This window comes from Hyla sarda, chromosome 6 (assembly GCF_029499605.1).
Source record: "Hyla sarda isolate aHylSar1 chromosome 6, aHylSar1.hap1, whole genome shotgun sequence".
NCBI classification, from domain to species: Eukaryota; Metazoa; Chordata; class Amphibia; order Anura; family Hylidae; genus Hyla; species Hyla sarda.
The window spans coordinates 179922542-179948460 of NC_079194.1; the positions used below are offsets into that span (position 1 = coordinate 179922542).

The window sequence follows — 25919 nt, forward strand, 5'->3', positions numbered from 1 at the left end:
CTCATCTCTCTCTGTGTGTCAGTCATTAGTGTTCCCTCATCTCTCTCTGTGTGTCAGTCATTAGTGTCCCCTCATCTCTCCCTGTGTGTCAGTCATTAGTGTTCCCTCATCTCTCCCTGTGTGTCAGTCATTAGTGTTCCCTCATCTCTCTCTGTGTGTCAGTCATTAGTGTTCCCTCATCTCTCTCTGTGTGTCAGTCATTAGTGTTCCCTCATCTCTCTCTGTGTGTCAGTCATTAGTGTCCCCTCATCTCTCCCTGTGTGTCAGTCATTAGTGTTCCCACATCTCTCTCTGTGTGTCAGTCATTAGTGTCCCCTCATCTCTCCCTGTGTGTCAGTCATTAGTGTCCCCTCATCTCTCCCTGTGTGTCAGTCATTTGTGTTCCCTCATCTCGTCCTGTGTGTCAGTCATTAGTGTTCCCTCATCTCTCCCTGTGTCAGTCATTAGTGTTCCCTCATCTCTCCCGGTGTCAGTCATTAGTGTTCCCTTCTCCCCCATGTGTCAGTTATTACTGTCCCCTCATCTCAGTTAATAATGTCCGCTCATCTACCCCCATGTGTGTCTGTCATTAGTGTCCTCTTATCTCTCATCAAAACAATAAACTGTTCCAACACTGATCCCCTGATCTGCTTCTGGTGTTCAGCATTGTATGTCATTGGTCAGCACTTTGGTGTCATGTGACTGCCACAGCCAATCAAAGGCCTCGTCATGATGCTCCATACTCTTGAGTACAGAGCATCATCGACGAGGTCACTGATTGGTTGTGGCAGTCGCCTCATGAACTGGAGTTTTTCTTTCATTCTGCACAAGGGAATTGTCACAGTTGCTCTGTCTAGTAATTGCCCTATCTGTTCTCCACAAAGGAAGCCATAACATGACCGGTTGGCAGTTCTGGAGGAATCTCCTGCGAAGGAAGGAGTATCATTATAGACAACCTCTTTAATATGAAAGTCAATGCAGCGACACATTTATGACTTCTAAAACCCCTAAAAAACAAGCAGATTTTGCTGTCAACATTTTTCCTGCAGTACCTGGTTTAATGAAAACTTAGTATTGCATGCAGCCATTCAGGCTGTCTTAGGTTATTAATATTTGTTGTAAAACTACAACTTTAAGGCTATATGATAGGTTAATATAGAGTCAAGTAATATACAGATGTTTGGTCTTGGGGATCCCTGTTAAGTTCCAGCCAAATGCTATATGGACCACACCACTGAATTCAGGTGTTTTATTCGGTGCCATTGTCACAGGTGTATACCACCCAGCCAGTACCAATGCAGTCTGTCTGTACATACATTGTAAAAGAATGGGCCATTCTACAGAGCTCACTGTATTCCATGGTGGTACTGTAATAGGACTCCACCACAGCAATATGTCAGTTCCACCATCACCTGAGAGTATTATTGAAAAGAGGAAACAGGGGAACTCTACAGCCACAAAGTGAAGACTACATAAAGCTACAGACCGGGACACTTACTGCTGCCTGAATAACTGCAGAGCTCCATAATACGTCATCTGGCATTAAATTCAGCATAAAATCACTGTGCCAGCAGCTTCATGGAATGGGCTGTATGCAAGCACAATGGGGAAACAGTGGATGGAGTGGTGTAAAGCACAGCGCCACTGGACTCTGGAGGAGTGGAAACATGTTCTGTAGTGACAAATCAAACTTCTCCCTCTGGCAGTCTGATAGTCTGGGTTTAGAAGGTGCCAAAAAATGGTACCTGCCTGACTACACTGTGTCAACAGTATGGTGGAGGAGGAATAATGCTATAGGGTTGTTTTTCTGGAATTGACCTAGGACCCTTAGAATCAGACGCTGACTGGTAGACCTGGTACATGAATGCTTTATTCCATGGTTAAAATTTATTTCACAAACACTATCATTATCCCTGCAGCTGCTCACAGAACCTAACTTCTATTGGGAGACTATTGCATAGGCCTAAGTGTTTAGGACTATGATCTGGATTCAGGGGTCCAGAATTATACTCAATCTTTTCACAGTGTTAAAGCATCACAAATGCAGCAATCACATAGGAAGGATGGTTCCCTCTAATAATCTAATTCACATATGACACAAAACACTGTAGACTTTAGAAACTAGCTAGCTTATTCTGGATGGGTCAATCCAAAGTAGTCAGCAAAGTTCATTACACAACCCAAAATAATAATGCTTACTTAGGGGGAGAAAGCCAAAACCCCTTTATCATACAAGGCTATGTGGATCTGTAATTCTGCACAATTCTGTATGCAGCCATTTAAGGTGGGAAGCCAGAAAGACTATATGAAATCACCATGTTGTTAATTAAACATAGTCATAACCCAGTAAATACACCACACATCACATAAATCCTGCTTATTCAAACAGACATTTTTTTTTTTACAAAAGAACAGTATTTCCTAGGCTGAAACTTAAGTAAACTTGTGTATGTGGAACATGGCCAGTAATAAGCCGTGCTCAATATGTGAATGGCTGCTTTCATCTCGTAGAAAACATCCCTACACTGCCCGGCCCACAGATCTCATCCCAAACTAGTCCACCTCTTGGCATTTAAAGGTTCCTTACGGACAAATCCATCAATTTCAACAGTTAAAGGGGTACTCCGGTGGAAAACTTTTTTTTTTTTAATGAACTGGTTCCAGAAAGTAGTAAATTACTTCTATTAAAAAATCTTAATCCCTTCAGTACTTTTTAGTAGGGATCGACCAATCTAGATTTTTTTAGGGCAGATACCAATAATCTGCGACCTTTCAGGCCGATAACTTATACCGATATTCCGGTATAAGTTATCGGCTATTCGCCCCCAGTCCGTACCTGTCCTGGGGTCCTCCCCAGTCCAACCACCACTACTGCCCCATTGCCTCCCCCATCCCCGGTTCTATAATTACCTGTTCCCGGGGCCCGCGATACTTCTGGCTCCGGTGGTGTCCTCCTGAGCTGTCACTGTGCGCACTGACTGTGACGTCACATTGAAGACGTCACCCGTCATTGCGCTGCGCAGGATGTCACAGGAGCCAGAAGTAGCGCGGACCCCGGGAACAGGTAATTATAAAACCGGGGATGGGGGAGGCAATGGGGCAGTGGTGGTCTCTGGCCGGGGCGGGGCATTATCGGCAAGGTAATTGCCTATACCGACAATGTCCAAAATCGGGAATATCGGTCAAACCGATAATCGGTCGATCCCTACTTTTTAGCAGCTGTTTGCTACAGGAGGAAAATCTTAACTTTTTTTTTATTTCTTTTTTTTGTGTTGTCCACAGTGCTCTCTGCTGACACCTGATGCTCGTATCAGGAACAGTCCAGAGCAGGAGAAAATCTCCATAGCAAACCTATGCTGTTCTGGACAGTTCCTAACACGGACAAAAGGTGTCAGCAGAGAGCACTGTGGACAACACAAAAAAGAAATTCAAGAAGTAAAGAATTTCCTCTGTAGTATACAGCTGCTAAAAAGTACTAAAAGGATTAAGATTTTTTAATGGAAGTAATTTACAAATCGGGTCCACACTACGTTTTCTCCCATATGGGAGCGCATACGGCAGGGGGGAGCTAAAAGCTCGCGCTCCCGTATGTGACCGTATGCGCTCCCGTATGCCATTCACTTCAATGAGCCGACCGGAGTGAAACGTTCGGTCCGGTCGGCTCATTTTTGCGCCGTATGCGCTTTTACAACCGGACCTAAAACTGTGGTCAACCACGGTTTTAGGTCCGGTTGTAAAAGCGCATACGGCGCAAAAATGAGCCGACCGGACCGAACGTTTCACTCCGGTCGGCTCATTGAAATGAATGACATACGGGAGCGCATACGGTCACATACGGGAGCGCGAGGTTTTAGCTCCCCCCTGCCGTATGCGCTCCCGTATGGGACAAAACGTAGTGTGGACCCAGCCTAACTTTCTGGCACCAGTTTTTTTTTTTTTTTTTTTTAAATGAAGTTATCCACCAGAGTACCCGTTTAAGAAATGATGAACCAGGGCCCCACCCCCTACAGAGCCCTGCTGATCTCCTATACACAGCCTTCTACTACAATGGTCTACAGGACGAGGTCACAAGTCAGTATGCGGAACCAAGTGCCAAGGAGAAACTACTCCAAGATCTCATCTTTCAAAGTCAATGATCAGTTCGCACAGCCCTGGAAGGAGACATGTACCTGGCAAGGGAGGACAACTTAGTTAACCCATAAAGTGACTAGCTTCAAAGAAAACTTTCCCTCTGAACAATATTTTACATTTCCAATTAATTAAAAAATGCTACATTAACCTCTTAAAAAGCAGGGGAATTTTTTTTGCATAGAGTCAGCAAAAATATTTTTTACATCTTAAAGGGGTATTCCAGGCAATAACATCTTATCCCCTATTGAAAGGAAAGGATAGGGGATAAGATGTCTGATCGCGGGGGCCCGCCACTGGGACCCCCGCAATCTCCCTGCAGCAGCCCGCATTCTATGCGTAGCTGCGTCTGAAGTTTCGGAAACCGCCGGGCTTCTGAGACGGGGACGTGACACGCCACGCCCCCTCCATTAATTTCTATGGGAGGGGGCGTAACGGGTGCAACGCCCCTCCCCATAGACATGAATGGAGGGGGCGTGGCGTGACGTCACGTTACCGTCTCGGAAGCCCGGAGGTTTCCGAAACTTCAGACGCATATAATGCAGAATGCTGCAGGGAGATCGCGGGGGGTCCCAGAGGCAGGCCCCCTGCGATCAGACATCTTATCCCCTATCCTTTCGATAGGGGATAAGATGTTTTTGCCCGGAATATCACTTTAACTCTATGTACAGGGATGTGGAATTCCTATCGTCTGATGCCCAGGACATGCAGTTCAAGGTGCCGGGCAGGTGAATTTTTCCGGCCCTTAGTCCTGCTGTGGGCAAGCAGGGCCGGACCTTAGAAGCGCAGCGGTGCTCAGCAGTCTGTATGGAGCGGGCTCCCTACTACTGCCCGCTCCATACTCCGCAGCCCCCGGCTGTTCTCAGTAGCCAGGGGCCGCCGCTAATAGCCAGCATGCAGCAATCGCCGCCGCTGGCTATTAACCCTTTAGATCGAAGCTGTCAAAGCTGACAGGGGCATCTAAAGGCACATATGAATGCTCCCTGGTGGGCTAGTGGGGTTAATCGCCCCCCTCAGCGTGATCGCGTGGGTGATCCACTATTGAGGTAGCCAAAGGGCTTACCTCTGCTTCCCTGGTGTCCATGGCTCTGTCATTGATAGATCCCGGCAGGACTAGGCTCTATCAATCGATAGCAGAGCACACAGATTAATGGAGTTCAATAGAACTCTATTGATCTGTATGAGGAATCTAATGATTCCTCCTAAAAGTCTATTAATGTGTATAAAAAAAAAAAGTTAAAAGTTCAAATCACCCTCTTTTCCTATATAAAAACATGTAAACAAAATAAAAATAAACCTATTTAGTATCGCTGTGTGCATAATTGTACGAACTATTAAAATATAACATGTATCCTATACGGTAAATGACGTAAAAAAAAATAAAAAATAAAAAAAAGAATTGCAATTCTAATAATAATTTTCCCTTCCTGTACAAAAAAGTACAGGAAGGGAAAAGATTTTTTAATAGAAGTAATTTACAAATCTGTTTAACTTTCTGGCACCACCAGTTCATAAAAAAATAAAAAATAAAAAAATAAAGTTATCCACTGGAGTACCCCTTTAATCTTATAGACAACAGAAGAGTAGGATTTTTGGCTGTTGTGGATGTTTTCCACAAAGGACTGTGGAAGTTCTTGCCAAGCCTTGTAGTTCTTCAACAGGCTACATCATTGGTCTAGAAGCTCAATGTACAGTACAAGCTATACCGTGTTCTTTGCAGATTATAACTGTAACTGTACAAGATTGGAAGGTTAGTACAAACGCAGCATTGTTCCACTATCATCAGAAAGATTTTCTACGTTATTCATTTTCACACTGCTTTGCTGTTTTCCTTTTCTTTCTTAGGTCTCTTCTCCTTTAGGGCAGATCAGTGATGAGCGACTGTTTGGTAGGACTGTTCTGCTTTTGCCTATGCTTTACACTGAAGCTCTGCAAGTTTACATTGGGTATAGTGCATTTGGACCAGCGGTGCGGAGGTTCAGCAGGTACAGATTTCTATTACTATACCTTTAGAATTATTATAATCTACAAGCAAACAAATCACAAAAGAGAAATAGATTATTAAGTTACGTGTAGAGAAAAATTAGCCTCAGTAAGGGTGGGTTCACACCACGGCTTGTCCACGCAGTTTTTGTATACGGTTTCATATTTGAAACCGTATGCAACTGTATCCATAGACAATGCTATGGAAACCGTAACCGGATGCATCCAGTTTGTTTGAAATAAGAACTTTTAGACCCCCCCACCGTACTCAAAACCGTGTTCTACCACGGTTTTTGGTCCGTGTGAAAAACCGTATTGTACCGTATACTGTTTTTGTATCATGGAAGTCAATGAGAACTATAGTGAACTGGATGTGTCTACGGTTCACTATACGTTTTTTTTTTACTTTGCACATGCGCATAGTGATCCTCACATAAAATTTCATTAGAACAATAGGAACTTTATTTAAAAATGAAAAAAAAATTTAAAACCGGATTGGATTTTTAAAAACCGTATGAAACCGCATGCAACCAGACACACATTTTCCAACCGTATACAGTAAAAAGCTGTATACAGTTTCTTTTTTTAACCACACGGTTGCATAAAGTTTGGTCTGGTTTTGAGGAATACAATTTTGAATAAAAAACCTGATAGAAAAATGTGGGGACAAACAGTGATATGAACCCAGCCTTTAATGGGAATCCTTACTGACAAGTGTTCAGATAATGAAAGAATGTGTCAAGGATTGTTGGCTCGAGGGTTAATCTCTCTAAGGCCATAATGTCACTATTAACATAGTTTAAAGGGAATGTGTCAATAGAAAACTACTTAGGTCACTATGCTAAGACTAAGCTGAGACTTTCTGTTCAGTACAGACCAATTCCCAGCAGTGCCCTTCCCATCATCACGAATTATAGTAAAAGTGAACAACATTGTATAGATAACACAGGCAAGCATGTTAGCTGATGCTCACAGATCAGCCTCCCCCTTCCTGTAGAATGAGCTCTGAAAGGTTCAATAAGCATGCCAAGACACCTTTCCTATACATCTAATGGTACAGCTTCAGTCTATTGTTGCCTTTGTCCATGAGACCTGCTGTAAAGCATATCTCTAAATGCTATTTAAAGCAGTTTAGGCAAGAGAGCTGCCCTCATAATGTATAAAAATGAGTTAACCATCAGGAAACAGAAACAAATTAGAAAAAAATTACATGTTTCAGTGCATGGCTTTAATAAGTAAAACAAAGATCTAGGTGATGTATTCCCTTTAAAGGGGTTGTGCGCTGCCCTGCAGTTCAAAGCTCCGCTCACAGCGTCCGGAAGTTCATTACTCCGAACGCTGTGTGCGGGCTTCCGTGTTCGCGGCCGCTGAGCTTGACGTCACGCCCGGCCCCTCGCCCGCCCCCTCGTGACGTCACGCCCGCCCCCTCTACCAAAGTCTATGGAAAGGGGGCGTGACAGCTGTCGCGCCCCATTTCCATAGACTTTCGTTGAGGGGGCGGGCGAGACGTCACGAGGGGGCAGGCAAGTCGTCACGAAGGGGCCGGGCGTGACGTCACGCTCGGCAGCTGCGAACACGGAAGCCCGCACACAGCGTTCGGAGTAATGAACTTCCGGACGCTGTGGGCGGAGCTCCGAAAGGCAGGGCAGCGCACACAGCGCCTTTAAGAGGCTCAGCATCGGGTTAGGATTATCCATGGTAAAACAGTGGCTGTAAAGCTTATCAGCACCATTGTGTGAAAGAGGAATAACACTCTCTTAGTGCTGGTGACAGCATGTGATTTTATCAGGTACAACTTCCAACTCACCCATAAAATTGTCAAGTTTACTTTTGATAAGTGTAAAAGTTTGGTTAGTTAGAAAAGCAGTGCTGCCTTGGGCTGAAATAATAAAGGATATATATGCACAATACAAATTTATTTCATCTTTCCTTTGTACTTACTATGGTAAGCAAAAAAAAGAAAACACTTTTTTCAATGTTGTTTATTAAGAATGTACAGTGATCCCTCAACTTACAATGGCCTCAACATACAATAGTTTCAACATACAATGGTCTTTTCTGGACCATTGTAAGTTAAAACCAGACTCAACATACAATGCCAAGGACAGTCCAGATCTGTGAAACGCGTCAATGGCTGGAAGATCTGACCAATCAGAATGGTCAATTTACTGGTAAAACACCTGTATTACTGAAGTGTATGCACTGCCTGGTGTCTGGTAGCGCCCCCCTACAGTACAGGGAGGTATTACATGTTCTGTACTCTTTACCTGTTCTAGGGTTAGCTGCTCCTTTGGCCACCAGGTGAGGGCGGCTCCATGTTACTTTTTTAGGACATTGCGTGTACTGTACAGGACCCTGAAGAAGCTCCTGTCCTCTACATAGACCAGTGTTTCCCCAAGTAGGGTGCCCCCAGCTGTTACAAAACTACAACTCCCAGCATGCCCGGACAGCCAAAGACTGTCCGGGCATGCTGGGAGTTGTAGTTTTGCAACAGCTGGAGGCTCCCTGCTTGGGAAACACTGACATAGACCGTGATTACAGCTCCCAGCAGATCTTTAATACTTTTATATGTAAGGATTTGTTTTATCTATATATTAGTTATCTACCTATTTTTCTTTAACTCTCACTTTTTCCTATTTTTGGATGACATTTTGGTGGCTTCAGAACCAATTACCAGGTTTCCATAGAGTTCTGGTCTCAACATACAATGGTTTCAACATACAATGGTCGTCCTGGAACCAATTAATATTGTAACTTGAGGGACCACTAGTTGTTTCTGTTCTATAGCCTCTGCAAAGTTCTGTTTTCAAAGTTAAGTCTAGAGAAGCTCTCCAGAGGGAACTCTGACACCAATTTAGGCCAGGGGCTACACTGTAACTACTTGTAGAGTTACTCATTTATTGTAACTATGGAGCTACAGCTGTAGTGCACATATTGAGTCAATATATGTATGCAATCTTGCGGACAACAGATGTAACATAATAGTTAAAATTCATTAGTAGCCTTACAAAAAATCTGTGTAGCCCAGGCATTATGACCACTGTAAACTTAACCTTTCATCTGCTCAAAAATCAGCTTTGAAACTGTCTGGAGAAGTGAAATAAGGACAGGACCTCCAGACTAGCCTTTCTGACTGACAGGACACTGCAGATGCTGTAGAACATAACTAATCCCATTTTGTGATGGAGACTAGAGATAAGTGAATTTACAGTAAATTCAATTCGTCACGAACTTCTCGGCTCGGCAGTTGATGACTTTTCCTGCATGAATTAGTTCAGCTTTCAGGTGCTCCGGTGGGCTGGAAAAGGTGGATACAGTCCTAGGAAAGAGTCTCCTAGGACTGTATCCACCTTTTCCAGCCCACGGGAGCACCTGAAAGCTGAACTCATTTATGCAGGAAAAGTCATCAACTGCCGAGCCGAGAAATTCGTGACGAATCAAATTTACTGTAAGTTTGCTCATCTCTAATGGAGACCTATGGACAAAATGTTTTTGTGCCATAAGAAGTATAAAAAAGCCATCATGTGTTTGCACGTGAGAAACAGTGCTATTTCTGGACAATATACAATTGTATATTTTATTTTTCACTAGATTTCTGTCTTGCATGTTTTATCTGTAATATTCCGTTGTCCCTGAACTGGTGGGTAATGTGTAGTCTCTATGACGGCACCCATACAACTGCACACACAGGAGATCCAGCTTAACTATATCACTATACCACACCCCTATATCACAAGCAGCAGCATGAAGGACATTACAGAGCAGTGCTAAGCATTGTAAGCTGCGGATCAAGCGTTGGCATGATATAAAACTTAGGGTTCATATTGTGTCAAGTTTTTCATTGTTTTGCTCCATCACTGGCTTTAAAGGGGTACTCCACTGGAAAAAAAATGTGTACATTACTTCTATTTAAAAATCTTAATCCTTCCAGTACTTATCAGCTTCTGTATGTTCCAGAGGAAGTTATCGGACCACAGTGCTTTCTGCTGATACCTCTGTCCATTTTAGGAACTGTCCGGAGTAGGAGCAAATCCCCATTGAAAACCTATCCTGCTCCAGACAGTTTTTAAAATGGACAGAGGTGTCAGCAGAGAGCACTGTGGTCAGACAAAAGAAATTCAAAAAAAGAAAAGAAAAACAATTTCTGAAGCTCAAATTGGCTGCAATCATCTGTGCATGGACAGGCAATGATGCATTCACTCCTTTGGCCTGTACAGACCAGATTGTAGTCAGCTTGGGGGAGATTTAACAACAACTGTGCAGAGGAAGAGTGGTGCAGTTGCCCATGGCAACCAATCAGATCGCCTCTTTCATTTTTAAAGAGACCTGTGAAATCTGATTGGTTGCCATGGGCAACTGGGCAACTTTTCCTCTGAACAGGTTTTGATAAATCTCCCCCCTTTGTGACTACATTCGGATCATTTTCTAAGCCCCTTTTGACTTTGGACTGAGGATGATGCTGAGGCCAACGTAAGGCTCAGGCTGCCCCAGCAACCCATTGGCATCTGATGGGGCCACTAGACACCAGGCGGGATTTAATGTTTAAATGCTAAGATTGCTATTGTGCACAGCATTTAAAGAGTTAAATGAGGGACATCAGAGCAATCTGCATCAGTAATGGTAGATATCAGCTGCTGATAGCAGTGGGCATCAGTTATGGAGCAGACCAGACTCTCGAGCCCACCACATAATGTACATGTACATATTGGTTTATGAAGGGGTTAATTCTAAAGAAAGTTTACTGCTCAGACAGAACAGGGATGATTAACAGTATACTACTACTGTAGCAGAAAGTACAGAAATGGAAGAAGAACCAAAGCAAGGAAGGTGGTATATCACAAAAGCAGCCTGGTATAAGCACTAAACTGCTGCTGCTGATAAGGATGAAGACCAAAGAAAGCAAGAGGGAATAATGGGGTTTATTCAGATGGCAGCACTGTATACATAGAAGAAACAAGTATTTACAAAACACTTATTGGTCTTATGGGTGGTAAAAGAAATAAGAGGGAAGCCTTGATATGGATTTCAGGCACAAGACAGATCCTCTGGAGGAGGCACGATAAGGCTGTATGCACACATACCAGGCTTTTTCTTTGTATAACACAAGTCCCACCCCCACTTTCTCTGTTGCATCTTGATCTAGAGATGGAAATCCACAACCATAAAGAGAACATTTATCGGGAAAGGAGTTGGAGTTTGTTTTGCAATTTTTGTAAACTTTAAAATGTTAACAAAAACATAAAATTAAAAACAAAAACTCCAGGCAGTGGACAAGTTTGTGGGGAAGGGAGACACCTAGTGGCCAAAAATTTGTAGCTTTTTTTCTTAGCTAAAGGAGATATATCAAGGGGAAAAAGTATCCCCTTTCCAAAGGATGGGGATAAGTTTAAGATCGCGGGGGGGTCCGACCACTGGGACCCTCCGTGATCTCTAGTATGGGGCCCCTAATCTCCCAGAGAGCAGCGCGTCACGGCCCCTGCACAAAGCTACGGCCAACACGTCCTCTCCATATATTTCTAGGGTAGAGCGGTTCGGCTATCTTCAGCTCCCCTATAGAGATATATTTAGAGGGCATGCCGTACGAGGGTCGTGACATGCCGCTTCTGTGGAGAGCCGGGACTTTGTACAGGAGATCAAGGGGTGGCCCCAGTGGTCGGACTCCTCCCCCCCCCTCGATATAAAACGTATCCCCTATCTTGGATCATATGCTCCAGGCTTACTCTATAACTGTTTTTTATCCTTTTATAGCTCCTAATTACCATGTTTATGTTCCTCACACTACATGCAGTTCAATGAGGAGGAGGGGGCATTCCCTTGCTTGTCCTTAGATCTCATATGGGCACTCCCGCCCTCACTCCTCAGAGCAAGTGGCTTTGCTTCAGCATTTCTGCTTGTACGGTGTCTTCAGAGTTCAGCCTGAGGAGTGGCATTCTGGGAAATTATTTGATATGGGAAAAACTAACTGTGCATTATAGGTGCTCATAGACGCTTGTCAACTATTTTCAACGACAACCACCACTGAGTACAGATCTTGAATATAATATCTCAAATATAATAAACAAAAATTATGCAACATTTTACGTAAAAGATTAAATCTAGAAATAAACTGCAAAATAGAGTCCAATGATAGGCTCATATGGGGAGATTCATCAATACGTGTGCAGAGGAAAAGTTGACCAGTTGCCCATAGGAACAATCAGATCACTTTTTTCATTTTTGAAAAGACCTCTGAAACATAAAGCAAGCAATCTGATTGGTTGCTATGGACAACTGGTCAACTTTTGCTCAGCACAGCTCTTAATGAATCTCCCTCATAGTAATTCCCCAATGAATTCCTATGATAGATGTGTGTATGATTCCTAGTCAGGATCTGCACAGCAATAGAAGCAGCAGAGACAATAACAGATCGTTGTGCTCCTGTGTAGTCTGGTATTGTCACTCACCATCATAGAGACAGGGCTCTGATACCTAACATCTTCCTATACAGTAGTTCCTAATCCAGGTCTCTTTCTTTACTGTTTTATGTATGTCATCCCTCCTGGTAATAAACAGGTTAAAGCTCACACTATAGTCCTCCAGATCGCTCATTTTCCATCCTCCCAGAGCTTTGTGGGACTCAGCGCTCAGTAATAACCTCTATGCTGGAGACTGCATTTTTCTAGGCTGCTAAGATACTTTGGAGTTTAAACCTACGTCAGTCCAGCTTATAATGGAGTTTGTGATCTACGAGGGAAGCCTGCGGCTGGATTAATAACATGCAAATACTAATGCACTTTCAGCTGAGCTCTGTAACATGAAAATGGCAGCGTAACTTTGCTTTTATTTCCCCAATTCCCCTGTAGTGATGACAGGATGAGTGTACACAATAGATCTGTACCCAAAAATAGCTCAGATCATAGTTTTGGCATCCACGTGAATTGGACCTGCCAAGGGTTTTCAAGAAGCTGGCACCGCTTCTGCAATCAAATTCTGTCACTTCCAAGGGAAACCACTAGATCCAGTCCTTTCCATGACCTCACATGTCAGAGTCACGTTACTGCAAGATCAAAACCGCCCTAAACTTCATGCCTCACGGAAAGCAGAAGACGCTGGAGTCCTGGGAATGAGAGTATGTGGGCCAGGCGGGTGTTCAGCATTGTTACTCTTTTTCCTCCCGAGCCCTCTAGAGCTGTGACTCCTCCTCGTAGACACAATCAAGGACAAATGTGCAGAGTGAATGACCTTGACAAGGCAAGCCAGGTCCCATGGTAACAGATCTGTATGCATGTGCCACAAGCCCTGCTTACCTGAAACACCTGTTTATCTGATTGGAGAGTAGGGGAACTAGTATGGATCTCACACCAACTACTCAGATCAGGAAATACAGCACGATCCTCTCAGCTTCCATTACATCAGTCAGGACATAAAGCAAAAATCTGAGGATTGTTCTGATCTGTAAGCAAGCACAATATAAGACATACCTGTGCAAGAAGCATTATTCTGGCCCTGCAACCTGCTAGAGCCATGAACCTTCCAATGTTGGGAATTGCTTAAACAGCAATGCCCTACTATATCCTATATAAATATTCCAGATGCAAAGGCAGGAAACATGTACACTAAGGAGCAATAGACTGGGATACAACTGACTACATATGTCCCAGATCATTCCTGTTCATAAAGGAAGCTATTCCAACAACAATGGACCTGACCGGTGCTGGAATATCTAATCTATAAGATTAAGGCCGGATTTACACAAGCAGTTTTATGGCCAGAAGTCCCAGGGCAACTGCAGGTCTATTAACCCAAACTGACCACATTATAGGTGTTAGTTTTGGTGATTAGACCAAAGGCTTTAGGCTTGAGCATCATATGGCCAAGACTGTACTACAAAAATACCATTGACACAATTCTCTAACATGGAATAACAGAGAAGTTTCATAGAATCACAATGGCCCCAGTGGCCAATCCACCATAGTGAAAAACTAAGCACAGACGAGAGCAGTGCTTTAAATACCATAACAGCTTCTCAAGATTATGGTTTTCTGGCAGACTACCAATATTCTTTCTACCAAACACTGACGCTCAGTAATGCCAGTGATTCCTAGTTGGCATCATGCCCTTGGTGCATACATTTGACTGTATTGTGAAATACTGACTCAATCCAAAACATGCCAGCCTCCATTAGACATAGGTGACTGGTGCCAGTCTGGTATCATCATTAAGGAATGGCATGCAAGTACCTGTTTTACGCATGTGGTCTATGACATTGAACCTGCATAATGGGGACATGTAAGGACATGCAAAGAAAAAAAAAAAGTGAAGGTAGCACAACCAATGTTCATGTACCCAGATAAGATAGACCAAGTGCAATAGAGAAGAAACCCAGCAAAGAGCCTAGTGAGCAACAAGAACGTGAACCATCTGCACTGTCAGAGTATACAACAAAATACTACATTCCAACAATTCTGCTAGGACAAGGAGCTAATTCATCACCTATTAAACATGTGCATCCTCCCCTAAACCTACACAGTTCATAGAGCACCATTCATCCCCATCTTCCCATTACAAGAATAGAATACAAACTACAACGAAGGCAGAACAGCACAGCAAACACAGAAAATGGAACAATGTTTGCCATTCACAAGTTAGATGAAATATCCGTCCCACACGGACCCAGCCAGGGCATTTTAGTTCCAAAAGGGATACACAGCTGCCACCACATAGTGACTCAGCCAACTAGGAAGAGGGTACTTTCATCTGCAAATAAAACACACTGGTCTGGGACCACTAAAGAGCATCATGTAGATCTGTCTGGAGACTTGTTGAATATGTTTGGAAGCCAATTTGACCCACTTCTTAGCCAGACAATAAAATAAAATTCATAGACATCAACATGCAAGTTTTAGGCATCTTAGCTACAGAGTTCTTGGGATTTGTCTATATTTGCTCAATGGGCACCATCATGGCAGCAGTGGCTGGTTCTCACCCAGTAGCTTCACTGCCAATCAGTTTAAAGGGGTACTCTGGTGGAAAACTATTTTTTATTTATTTTTTTATCAAATGGTGCCAAAAAGTTAAACAGGTTTTTAAATTATTTCTATTTAAAAATTTTAATCCTTATAGTATGTATCAGCTGCTGTATACTACAGAGGAAGTTGTGTTTTCATTTTCTGTCTGACCACAGTGCTCTCTGCTGACACCTCTGTCCGTGTCAAGAACTGTCCAGAGTAGGAACAAATCCCCATAGCAAACCTATCCTGCTCTAGACAGTTCCCGACACGGACAGAGATGTCAGCAGAGAGCACTGTGGTCAGATAGAAAAGAACTACACAACTTCATCTGCAGCATACAGCAGTCTGTTTAACTTTCTGGCACCAGTTGACTAGAAAAAAAACTTGTTTTCTACCAGACCTTTAAAAGGACATACTACTGTTTCTAGCAGCCTACCATCAGATGTTTTATCCTTCCCTGAACAGTAAGGCTATAATGAGGACCGCAACAAGTATCCTTCATATATCCTTCTGACTACATCACACTTTGCAGAACAAACTCTAGTGATTTCATCAGCACATGAGATTACACAGAGGGGACTGCCCAGAGCCATGATCACTTGTCAGGACAGCTCCATGCACCATCAGTGCCACCAAAGGGGTTCCCACCCAACATTTCCAGTTGATCAAGGATAAATCTGGTGAGGCCTCCAGGTGACAGCCTGACGGTAACTGTAAATAAAGTGTTTTATTTGTTTGTTTCTTTTTTAGATGAAACTCATCATATAGTTCATGTAATGTTACAGCTAATCACAGGCCTCAGTTGTCTTTACTTGTATGTACAGCACATGACCTTTAACCTCTTAAGGACCCATGACGTAAACGTACTTCTTGAGTCCACTCCCGTTCTATAACACGGGGCCACGGCGGGTCGGGTCAGGCCGGGACTCGTGGCTAATAGCGTGCGGCACTGATCGCGCTGCCGCGCGCTATTAACCCTTTAGACGCGGCGTTCAAATTTGAACGCCGCGTCTAAAGTGAAAGTAAATCGTTACCGGTTAGCTCAGGGGGCTGTTCAGGATGTCCGCGGCGAAATCACGTCATCCCGAACAGCTGTAAGACAGCAGAAGGGTCCCTTACCTTGCCTTCTGGTGTCCGATCGCTGAACGACTGCTCAGTGCCTGAGATCCAGGCATGAGCAGTTAAGCGGCAGAATCACTGATCAATGGTTTCCTATGAGAAACCATTGATCAATGTAAAAGATAAGTGTGTGCAGTGTTATAGCCCCCCTATGGGAGCTATAACATTGCAAAAAAAAGTGAAAAAATTAAGTGAAGATCATTTAACCCCTTCCCTAATAAAAGTTTGAATCACCCCCCTTTTTCAATTTAAAAAACAAACAAACTGTGTAAATAAAAATAAACATATGTGGTATCGCCGCGTGCGGAAATGTCCGAATTATAAAAATATATCGCTAAATAAACCGCACGGTCAATGGCATACGTGCAAAAAAAAATTCCAAAGTCCAAAATAGTGTATTTTTGGTCACTTTTTATTTAATGAAAAAATGAATAAAAAGCGATCAAAAAGTCCAATCAATACAAAAATAGTACCGCTAAAAACTTCAGATCACGGCGCAAAAAATTAGCCCTTATACCACCCCGTACGCGGAAATATAAAAAAGTTATAGGGGTCAGAAGATGGCAATTTTAAACATATACATTTTTTTCACAAGTACGACAAAATCAAACCTATATAAGTACGGTATCATTTTAATCGTATGGACCTACAGAATAAAGAAAATGTGTCAAAATGGACAGATGTCAGCAGAGAGCACTGTGTTCCAAAAAGAAAAGAACTTCCTCTGTGGTATTCAGCAGCTAATAAGTACTGGAAGGATTAAGATTTTTTAATAGAAGTAATTTACAAATCTGTTTAACTTTCTGACACCAGTTGATTTAAAAATAAAATAATAAATAAAGAAATAAAAATGTTTTCCACCGGCGTACCCCTTTAAGGCCAGTGATTGGCTGCAGTCTCACATGAACAATGTACATGATGTCATTACAGCAGGCATGTTGGGTGGCACTGGAGCTGCAATATGTTTAGATGTGCACAGTATTGTTGTATTTTTGAAAACCTTTATAACTGAGGGTAGTCCCCCATTGAGTACCCACATCTAACAGCCAAAAAGCATCCCCAGGAGTTTCGATGCATTCAGTGTGAACTGCACAATGCTTTACTTCACCTGTGGTGTTGCTGTAGAGAAACTGAGCTCTCGTTGATGGATTTCCTCACAGATTACATCTGATCTGATCTTTCGTGGTCCCCGTTATAGGATTATTTTTTATGGGCCTTTCTAACAAACTGACAGAGCCAAGAAAAGTGCTCAGCTATCTTGTCATTTCCATAGATTTTGGGTGAAGAAGCTGTTGAGCATGCACACTGCCACTCCAATCAAATGGGTCACATGGGCACCCCATTCTTGTGATTGGGAGGTCCCAGGGATGGTACCAGCCACTTATTACCTACCCTGCAAATAGGTGATGTGTAAAACCCTTTTACAAGTCATTTCTTGCTGAATACAAATGTGATAGACTTCAGGCTTAGTATCTATTTACAAGACTGAGGGCCAGCTTCAATCTATTAAAGGCTATCAAGAACCCCATAAAAGACAGCAGCTCTCTCTAGAACAGCGTTTCCCAACCGGGGTGCCTCCAGCTGTTGCAAAACTACAACTCCCAGCATGCCCGGACAGCCAAAGGCTGTCCGGGCATGCTGGGAGTTGTAGTTTTGCAACAGCTGGAGGCACCCCGGTTGGGAAACGCTGTTCTAGAAGCTCCTGGCTTTAGGGTCAGTGTATCTTTAACAGGCAGTACCCATGTTGGGTCACACAGGACAGTTAATCTTCTCATCCAGCTCCATGAAATGCACATTACATAGCGATAATAACAGACTAACTATGTGGTGATCCACACTGGCCCCTTTCCTACAAAGGATCAATGGTGCTCTATAGTTAGAAAGGCATGACTAGCAGAGCACCTATCTGGGTGGAAGTCAAAGCCATTCTAGGAAGCTCAGTTACATGCATAGACCACCTATGAATATATCCCTTTCTGTCAGGACACAAGCAGCATATGTATTGGCTACCAGGCTCCCTGGATTTGTCTGATCCTACCATTAAAGGTGTACTCCGGTGGAAAACTTTTTTTTTTTTTTTTTTAAATCAACTGGTGTCAGAAAGTTAAACAGATTTGTTAATTACTTCTATTAGAAAATCTTAATCCTTCCACTACTCATTAGCTGCTGAATACTACTGAGGAAATTATTTTCTTTTCGGAACACAGAGCTCTCTGCTGACATAACGAGCACAGTGCTCTCTACTGACACCTCTGTCAATTTTAAGAACTGTCCAGAGTAGGAGAAAATCCCCATAGCAAACATATTCTGCTTTGGACAGTTCCTAAAATGGACAGAGATGTCAGCAGAGAGCACTGTGCTCGTGATGTCAGCAGAGAGCTCTGTGTTCCAAAAAGAAAATAATTTCCTTTGTAATATTCAGCAGCAAATAAGTACTGGAAGGATTAACCTTTTTTAATAGAAGTAATTTACAAATCTGTTTAACTTTCTGGCACCAGTTGATTTATAAAAAAAAGTTTTCCACCAGAGTACCCCTTTAAGGGACCAACACATACTGTGCATCAATGGTCCACAACCTGTGGCACTCCAACTACAACTCCCAACAGGCAGGGCTCACTATGATAAGCAGATTATTCCCAAAATTGTTGAAAACCTCTGTGCAATGTCCTGATTCTTCTCCTATATCATGGAAGGCTTGGAACCATTAAAGTTGTTGAGACATCTGCCAATCTATGGACACTGTATGCTAATACCACTATATATATATGTGTACCGTATATAACTGATGGCTAACCCTTCCAATCACATCTATCCTATATCCTTTTCTAGGAAAGTTGGGTGACAATCAATAAGGGAATCATTAACAGTCCCCTAGAGCAGTAATCTCCTACCTGCGGACCTCCAGCCCAGATGTTGCAAAACTACAACTCCCAGCATGCCCGGACAGTCGTTAGCTGTCCGGGCATGCTGGGAATTGTAGTTTTGCAACATCTGGAGGTCCGCAGGTTTAAGACCACTGCCCTAGAGGCTGAGCAACCCCCCCCCCTTCCACAAGTGCCAAACCATAAGTCTGTCTAGTTCTTCTCCAATGTTTTCGGCAATGTTGAGAAGTTTGGGAAAGCAGAGTGATCACCAAGCTTTCTCAGAAACAACAATAACCCAAAAAAAAAATGTACACAGAAAGTGTTAATATTCTGACAGAATAGGACATGTATACAAGTTTATACTGTTCTGTATATTCCGACAGAAGAGGACATGTATACAAGTATATACTGTACTGTATATTCCGACAGAAGAGAACATGTATACAAGTTTATACTGTTCTGTATATTCCGACAGAAGAGGACATGTATACAAGTATATACTGTACTGTATATTCCGACAGAAGAGAACATGTATACAAGTATATACTGTACTGTATATTCCGACAGAAGAGGACATGTATACAAGTTTATACTGTTCTGTATATTCCGACAGAAGAGGACATGTATACAAGTATATACTGTACTGTATATTCCGACAGAAGAGAACATGTATACAAGTATATACTGTACTGTATATTCTGACAGAAGAGGACATGTATACAAGTATATACTGTACTGTATATTCCGACAGAAGAGAACATGTATACAAGTTTATACTGTTCTGTATATTCCGACAGAAGAGGACATGTATACAAGTATATACTGTACTGTATATTCCGACAGAAGAGGACATGTATACAAGTATATACTGTACTGTATATTCCGACAGAAGAGGACATGTATACAAGTTTATACTGTTCTGTATATTCCGACAGAAGAGGACATGTATACAAGTATATACTGTACTGTATATTCCGACAGAAGAGGACATGTATACAAGTATATACTGTACTGTATATTCCGACAGAAGAGGACATGTATACGAGTATATACTGTACTGTATATTCTGACAGAAGAGGACATGTATACAAGTATATACTGTACTGTATATTCCGACAGAAGAGGACATGTATACAAGTATATACTGTACTGTATATTCCGACAGAAGAGGACACGTATACAAGTATATACTGTACTGTATATTCCGACAGAAGAGGACACGTATACAAGTTTATACTGTACTGTATATTCCGACAGAAGAGGACACGTATACAAGTATACACTGTACTGTATATTCCGACAGAAGAGGACATGTATACAAGTATATACTGTACTGTATATTCCGACAGAAGAGGACATGTATACAAGTATATACTGTACTGTATATTCCGACAGAAGAGGACATGTATACAAGTATATACTGTACTGTATATTCCGACAGAAGAGGACATGTATACAAGTTTATACTGTACTGTATATTCCGACAGAAGAGGACATGTATACAAGTATATACTGTACTGTATATTCCGACAGAAGAGGACATGTATACAAGTATATACTGTACTGTATATTCCGACAGAAGAGGACATGTATACAAGTATATACTGTACTGTATATTCCGACAGAAGAGGACACGTATACAAGTATATACTGTACTGTATATTCCGACAGAAGAGAACATGTATACAAGTTTATACTGTTCTGTATATTCCGACAGAAGAGGACATGTATACAAGTATATACTGTACTGTATATTCCGACAGAAGAGAACATGTATACAAGTTTATACTGTTCTGTATATTCCGACAGAAGAGGACATGTATACAAGTATATACTGTACTGTATATTCCGACAGAAGAGGACATGTATACAAGTATATACTGTACTGTATATTCCGACAGAAGAGGACATGTATACAAGTTTATACTGTTCTGTATATTCCGACAGAAGAGGACATGTATACAAGTATATACTGTACTGTATATTCCGACAGAAGAGGACATGTATACAAGTATATACTGTACTGTATATTCCGACAGAAGAGGACATGTATACGAGTATATACTGTACTGTATATTCTGACAGAAGAGGACATGTATACAAGTATATACTGTACTGTATATTCCGACAGAAGAGGACATGTATACAAGTATATACTGTACTGTATATTCCGACAGAAGAGGACACGTATACAAGTATATACTGTACTGTATATTCCGACAGAAGAGGACACGTATACAAGTTTATACTGTACTGTATATTCCGACAGAAGAGGACACGTATACAAGTATACACTGTACTGTATAATCCGACAGAAGAGGACATGTATACAAGTATACACTGTACTGTATATTCCGACAGAAGAGGACATGTATACAAGTATATACTGTACTGTATATTCCGACAGAAGAGGACATGTATACAAGTATATACTGTACTGTATATTCCGACAGAAGAGGACATGTATACAAGTATATACTGTACTGTATATTCCGACAGAAGAGGACATGTATACAAGTTTATACTGTACTGTATATTCCGACAGAAGAGGACATGTATACAAGTATATACTGTACTGTATATTCCGACAGAAGAGGACATGTATACAAGTATATACTGTACTGTATATTCCGACAGAAGAGGACATGTATACAAGTATATACTGTACTGTATATTCCGACAGAAGAGGACACGTATACAAGTATATACTGTACTGTATATTACGACAGAAGAGGACATGTATACAAGTTTATACTGTACTGTATATTCCGACAGAAGAGGACATGTATACAAGTATATACTGTACTGTATATTCCGACAGAAGAGGACATGTATACAAGTATATACTGTACTGTATATTCTGACAGAAGAGGACATGTATACAAGTATATACTGTACTGTATATTCTGACAGAAGAGGACATGTATACAAGTATATACTGTACTGTATATTCCGACAGAAGAGGACATGTATACAAGTATATACTGTACTGTATATTCCGACAGAAGAGGACATGTATACAAGTATATACTGTAGGCCATGATGCAGGGTGAACTGCCCTCAGGGACACGTCAAACATCTTCTAGGTGACAGGTTAGAAAAAGAAGAAAGAAAAAAAAAGGAAGAATTTTATTTACACTTAACAAGTTAATGTAGTACTACCAAGAACTAGCCGAACAAGTCAGCTGTCATGTGAAAGTGACCGGGTAGTCACCTAGGGGACAATGGTAAGGAGGTGACAATGTGACCGTGTCATGCCAATGAGATTCACACATATGTATGGATAAAAAGAATTAGACTGTGAGCTCTTGGGAGCCAAAGCTAAGGTGATTATAATGTAGGCACCATGGCCGGCATTCATCATTGGAGGTGTAAGTGAAGCATTTTTCTACACCTTAATTCTTTTTGTGCTGGTAATGTGTAGGAGCGCCAAATTTATTAACTGAAATTTTTTTTCTGCCGCTGTGCCCGGGCTGTAAAACTATACATAATAAACTTTCACTTACCTGCCTACAATCCCCCGTTGTTCCGATATCGCCAACCCGTTCTCTTCTACTTTCTGCGGGTCGGTGACTTCACTCTGTGCTCAGCCTATCAGCGGCCGTGACGGGACATTGCTGCAGCCGCTGATAGGCTGAGCGCAGAGTGAAGTCACCGACCCGCAGGAAGTGGAAGAGACCGGGACGGCGATAACGGAACAACAGGGGATCGTAGACAGGTAAGTGAAAGTTTATTATGTATAGCTTTACAGCCCAGGCACAGCAGGGGTTAAAAGTTTTAGCTTAGAGAACTCCTTTAAATGGTCACAGAGCATTTGATACATTTTGTGCAGGTCACATTTTCTGAAATTTCTCTCTTCACGTACACCAAAAAGCTAAGTCTGGGCTGGTGTCGTTTTAGAGACTTTTCAGTGGCTTTGCGCCTTTTTTGTGCCTTTTTTAACAAAAAAGCGCAGTTGATAAACCCGTCCATATCATGTGTATTGCCAAAATCAGTGGATTGCAACTCAAAATCAGCAGAAATGTGTAAACAAAAAGGGGCAAATAAACCCCTGCTTGTGCCTTTTTTGTGTCTTTTCTAGACACCAAATGTGGCCAAACTACAACTTCCAGTAAGTCTGTGAGTGAAGATTGATCTGCCAGGATGCTGGGAGTTGTAGTTGTATGTGTCCAATTCAAAAAAGTTATTTTTTTCCAGAGCACAATAGAAAAGGTCTTAAAGGGGTACTCCACTGGAAAACATTTTTATTTTTTTTTATCAACTGGTGCCAGAAAGTTAAACAGATTTGTAAATTGCTTCTATTAAAAAAAACTGAATCCTTCCAGTACTTATCAGCAGCTGTGTGATCCACAGGAAGTTATTTTCTTTTTGAATTTCCTTTCTGTCTGACCACAGTGCTCTCTGCTGACACCTCTGTCCATTTTAGGGGATAGGTTTTCTATGGGGATTTGCTCCTACTCTGGACAGTTCCTCAAATGGACAGAGGTGTCAGAAGAGAGCACTGTGGTCAGAGAGAAAGGAAATTCAAAAAGAAAAGGACTTCTTGTGGATAATAACAGCAGCTGATAGGTACGATTTTTTTTTTAAATAGAATTAATCTGTTTAACTTTCTGGCACCAGTTGATTTAAAAAAAAAAAAAAAAAAAAAACATTTTCCAGTGGAGTACCCCTTTAAATGGCCTTAACGCATACAGCACAGACACAATAGCTACATCCCTATCCCAGTATGGACCTGTAGATACTGTAGCCCCAGGAGATTGCACGGCCACAGGCAGGAGGCTGTACACCAGTGTTTCCCAACCTGTGTGCCTCCAGCTGTTGCAAAACTACAGTGTGCCTCCAGCTGTTGCAAAACTGCAGTGTTTCCCCAACCAGTGTGCCTCCAGCTGTTGCAAAACTACAGTGTGCCTCCAGCTGTTGCAAAACTGCAGTGTTTCCCAACCAGTGTGCCTCCAGCTGTTGCAAAACTACAACTCCCAGCATGCCCGGACAGCCAAAGGCTGTCCGGGCATGCTGGGAGTTGTAGTTTTGCAACAGCTGGAGGCACACTGGTTGGGAAACACTGCAGTACACCATCATCTTACATGAACCAGTCCCTAGAGGAGATATGTGACTTGTGGTTCACCAGGACATGAAGAGGCACTGCTGTGTGGAGAATGAGGATTCCCTTGGCACCCTAGTACATGGTAGGAGACACTGGGCACCATTCAGAGCCATCTATCTGCATCTAGGTACACAGTGCCCACTCCATACAACACATCAGATGCAGCACAGTCACAGGGCAGCGGAACTACACAGAAGTCAATGGAAACTTGTCACAACTGGAATGGCACAAAGCTGATAACATGTGACTGGAAGGGCCCAGCAGGGGCAGCCGTGTGGCCCCCATCCCACAGGACCCCTGAGAGATGGTAGCTGTCAATCCACAGCATACAAATAGTGAGTGCAAGCTCTTGATACAAGTACGTGTCGCCCCCTGCAGGTGACTATGACACCCACCACCGATGAGGGTTACCAGGAGCACTGTTATCTACCCAGAATCCTTCGCGGTAACCAAAGTCAGGAGCCAAAGCGAGAGCTGGCGGTCAGAACAATAGTGTCCAGCGACATGCGTGTCCTCTCCAGCACAGCAGCCCCCGGGGCCCCCGCTTACCTCTGGAGTACAACGATTTCGGGGACTCAAGGTCAAGGTCGGCACTGAGCAGCGATATGAAGTCGGAGGGCATGGCCGCCCGGGCCAGCAGAGGATACGAGGATGAGTCGGTAAGTCCCGGTGTTGGCTCCGGTCTGCTTACACACTGACAGGAACCGACGGCACGCCCCCCTACTGACAGTATTGTGCGCAAGCGTAGGGCGGAGACTCTCTGCTGGGAGACCGTTCCAAGCAGTGGGCGGGGCTTAATAGTTGACAGGCAGCTGAATGTTACTAGGGGTGTGGCGTGAGAGCCAACAAGGTAGTGACGGTAACCAAGGGCGGAGCGGAACGCTGACGCGATGACATATGTTGTACGAAGGGTGACGTCAGCTGTACCTCCTCTGGGCGGAGTTGGAAAAAAAAAAAAAAAAGGTTGGTGACGTTGGAAAGCAGACAGTGTTACCAGCATGTGCTTCAGGCGGCGTGTGCCAGGAAGGTGATTGGCTATGACCTCTCTAAAGCTGTCGGCTGCCAGCCAATGAGAAGCCGTGAGGTGACAGGTGTCTGTGAGGCGTCAGGTGAATGGTCCCGCAGGTGTATAAAGCACATGATGGTCACTACCTCACGGTCTATGATGTCATCCAGGGGAATGAGACACATCATGGTCACTACCTCACGGTCTATGATGTCATGCAGGTGAATGAGACACATGATGGTCACTACCTCACGGTCTGTGATGTAATCCAGGTGAATGAGACACATGATGGTCATTACCTCACGATCTATGATGTCATGCAGGTGAATGAGACACATGATGGTCACTACCTCACGGTCTATGATGTCATCCAGGTGAATGAGACACATGATGGTCACTACCTCACGATCTATGATGTCATGCAGGTGAATGAGACACATAATGGTCACTACCTCACGGTCTATGATGTCATCCAGGTGAATGAGACACATGATGGTCACTACCTCACGGTCTATGATATCATGCAGGTGAATGAGACACATGATGGTCACTACCTCACGATCTATGATGTCATGCAGGTGAATGAGACACATGATGGTCACTACCTCACGGTCTATGATATCATGCAGGTGAATGAGACACATGATGGTCACTACCTCACGATCTATGATGTCATGCAGGTGAATGAGACACATAATGGTCACTACCTCACAGTGTATGATGTCATGCAGGTGAATGAGACACAT

At 42.8% G+C, this 25919-nt stretch overlaps 1 protein-coding gene across 2 annotated transcripts in view; it reads right to left on the reverse strand.

Annotated features, from left to right (window-relative positions):
* Positions 1–25099, reverse strand: part of NFAT5 (nuclear factor of activated T cells 5) — a 134083-nt gene extending 108984 nt beyond the window's left edge. For both annotated transcript variants that reach the window (XM_056525914.1, XM_056525913.1), the window contains exon 1: positions 24717–25099. In XM_056525914.1, the coding sequence (XP_056381889.1) occupies positions 24717–24789 (73 nt within the window). In that variant the 5' untranslated portion in view covers positions 24790–25099. The remainder of the gene's footprint in view (positions 1–24716) is intronic.
* Positions 25100–25919: the final 820 nt, after the last annotated feature.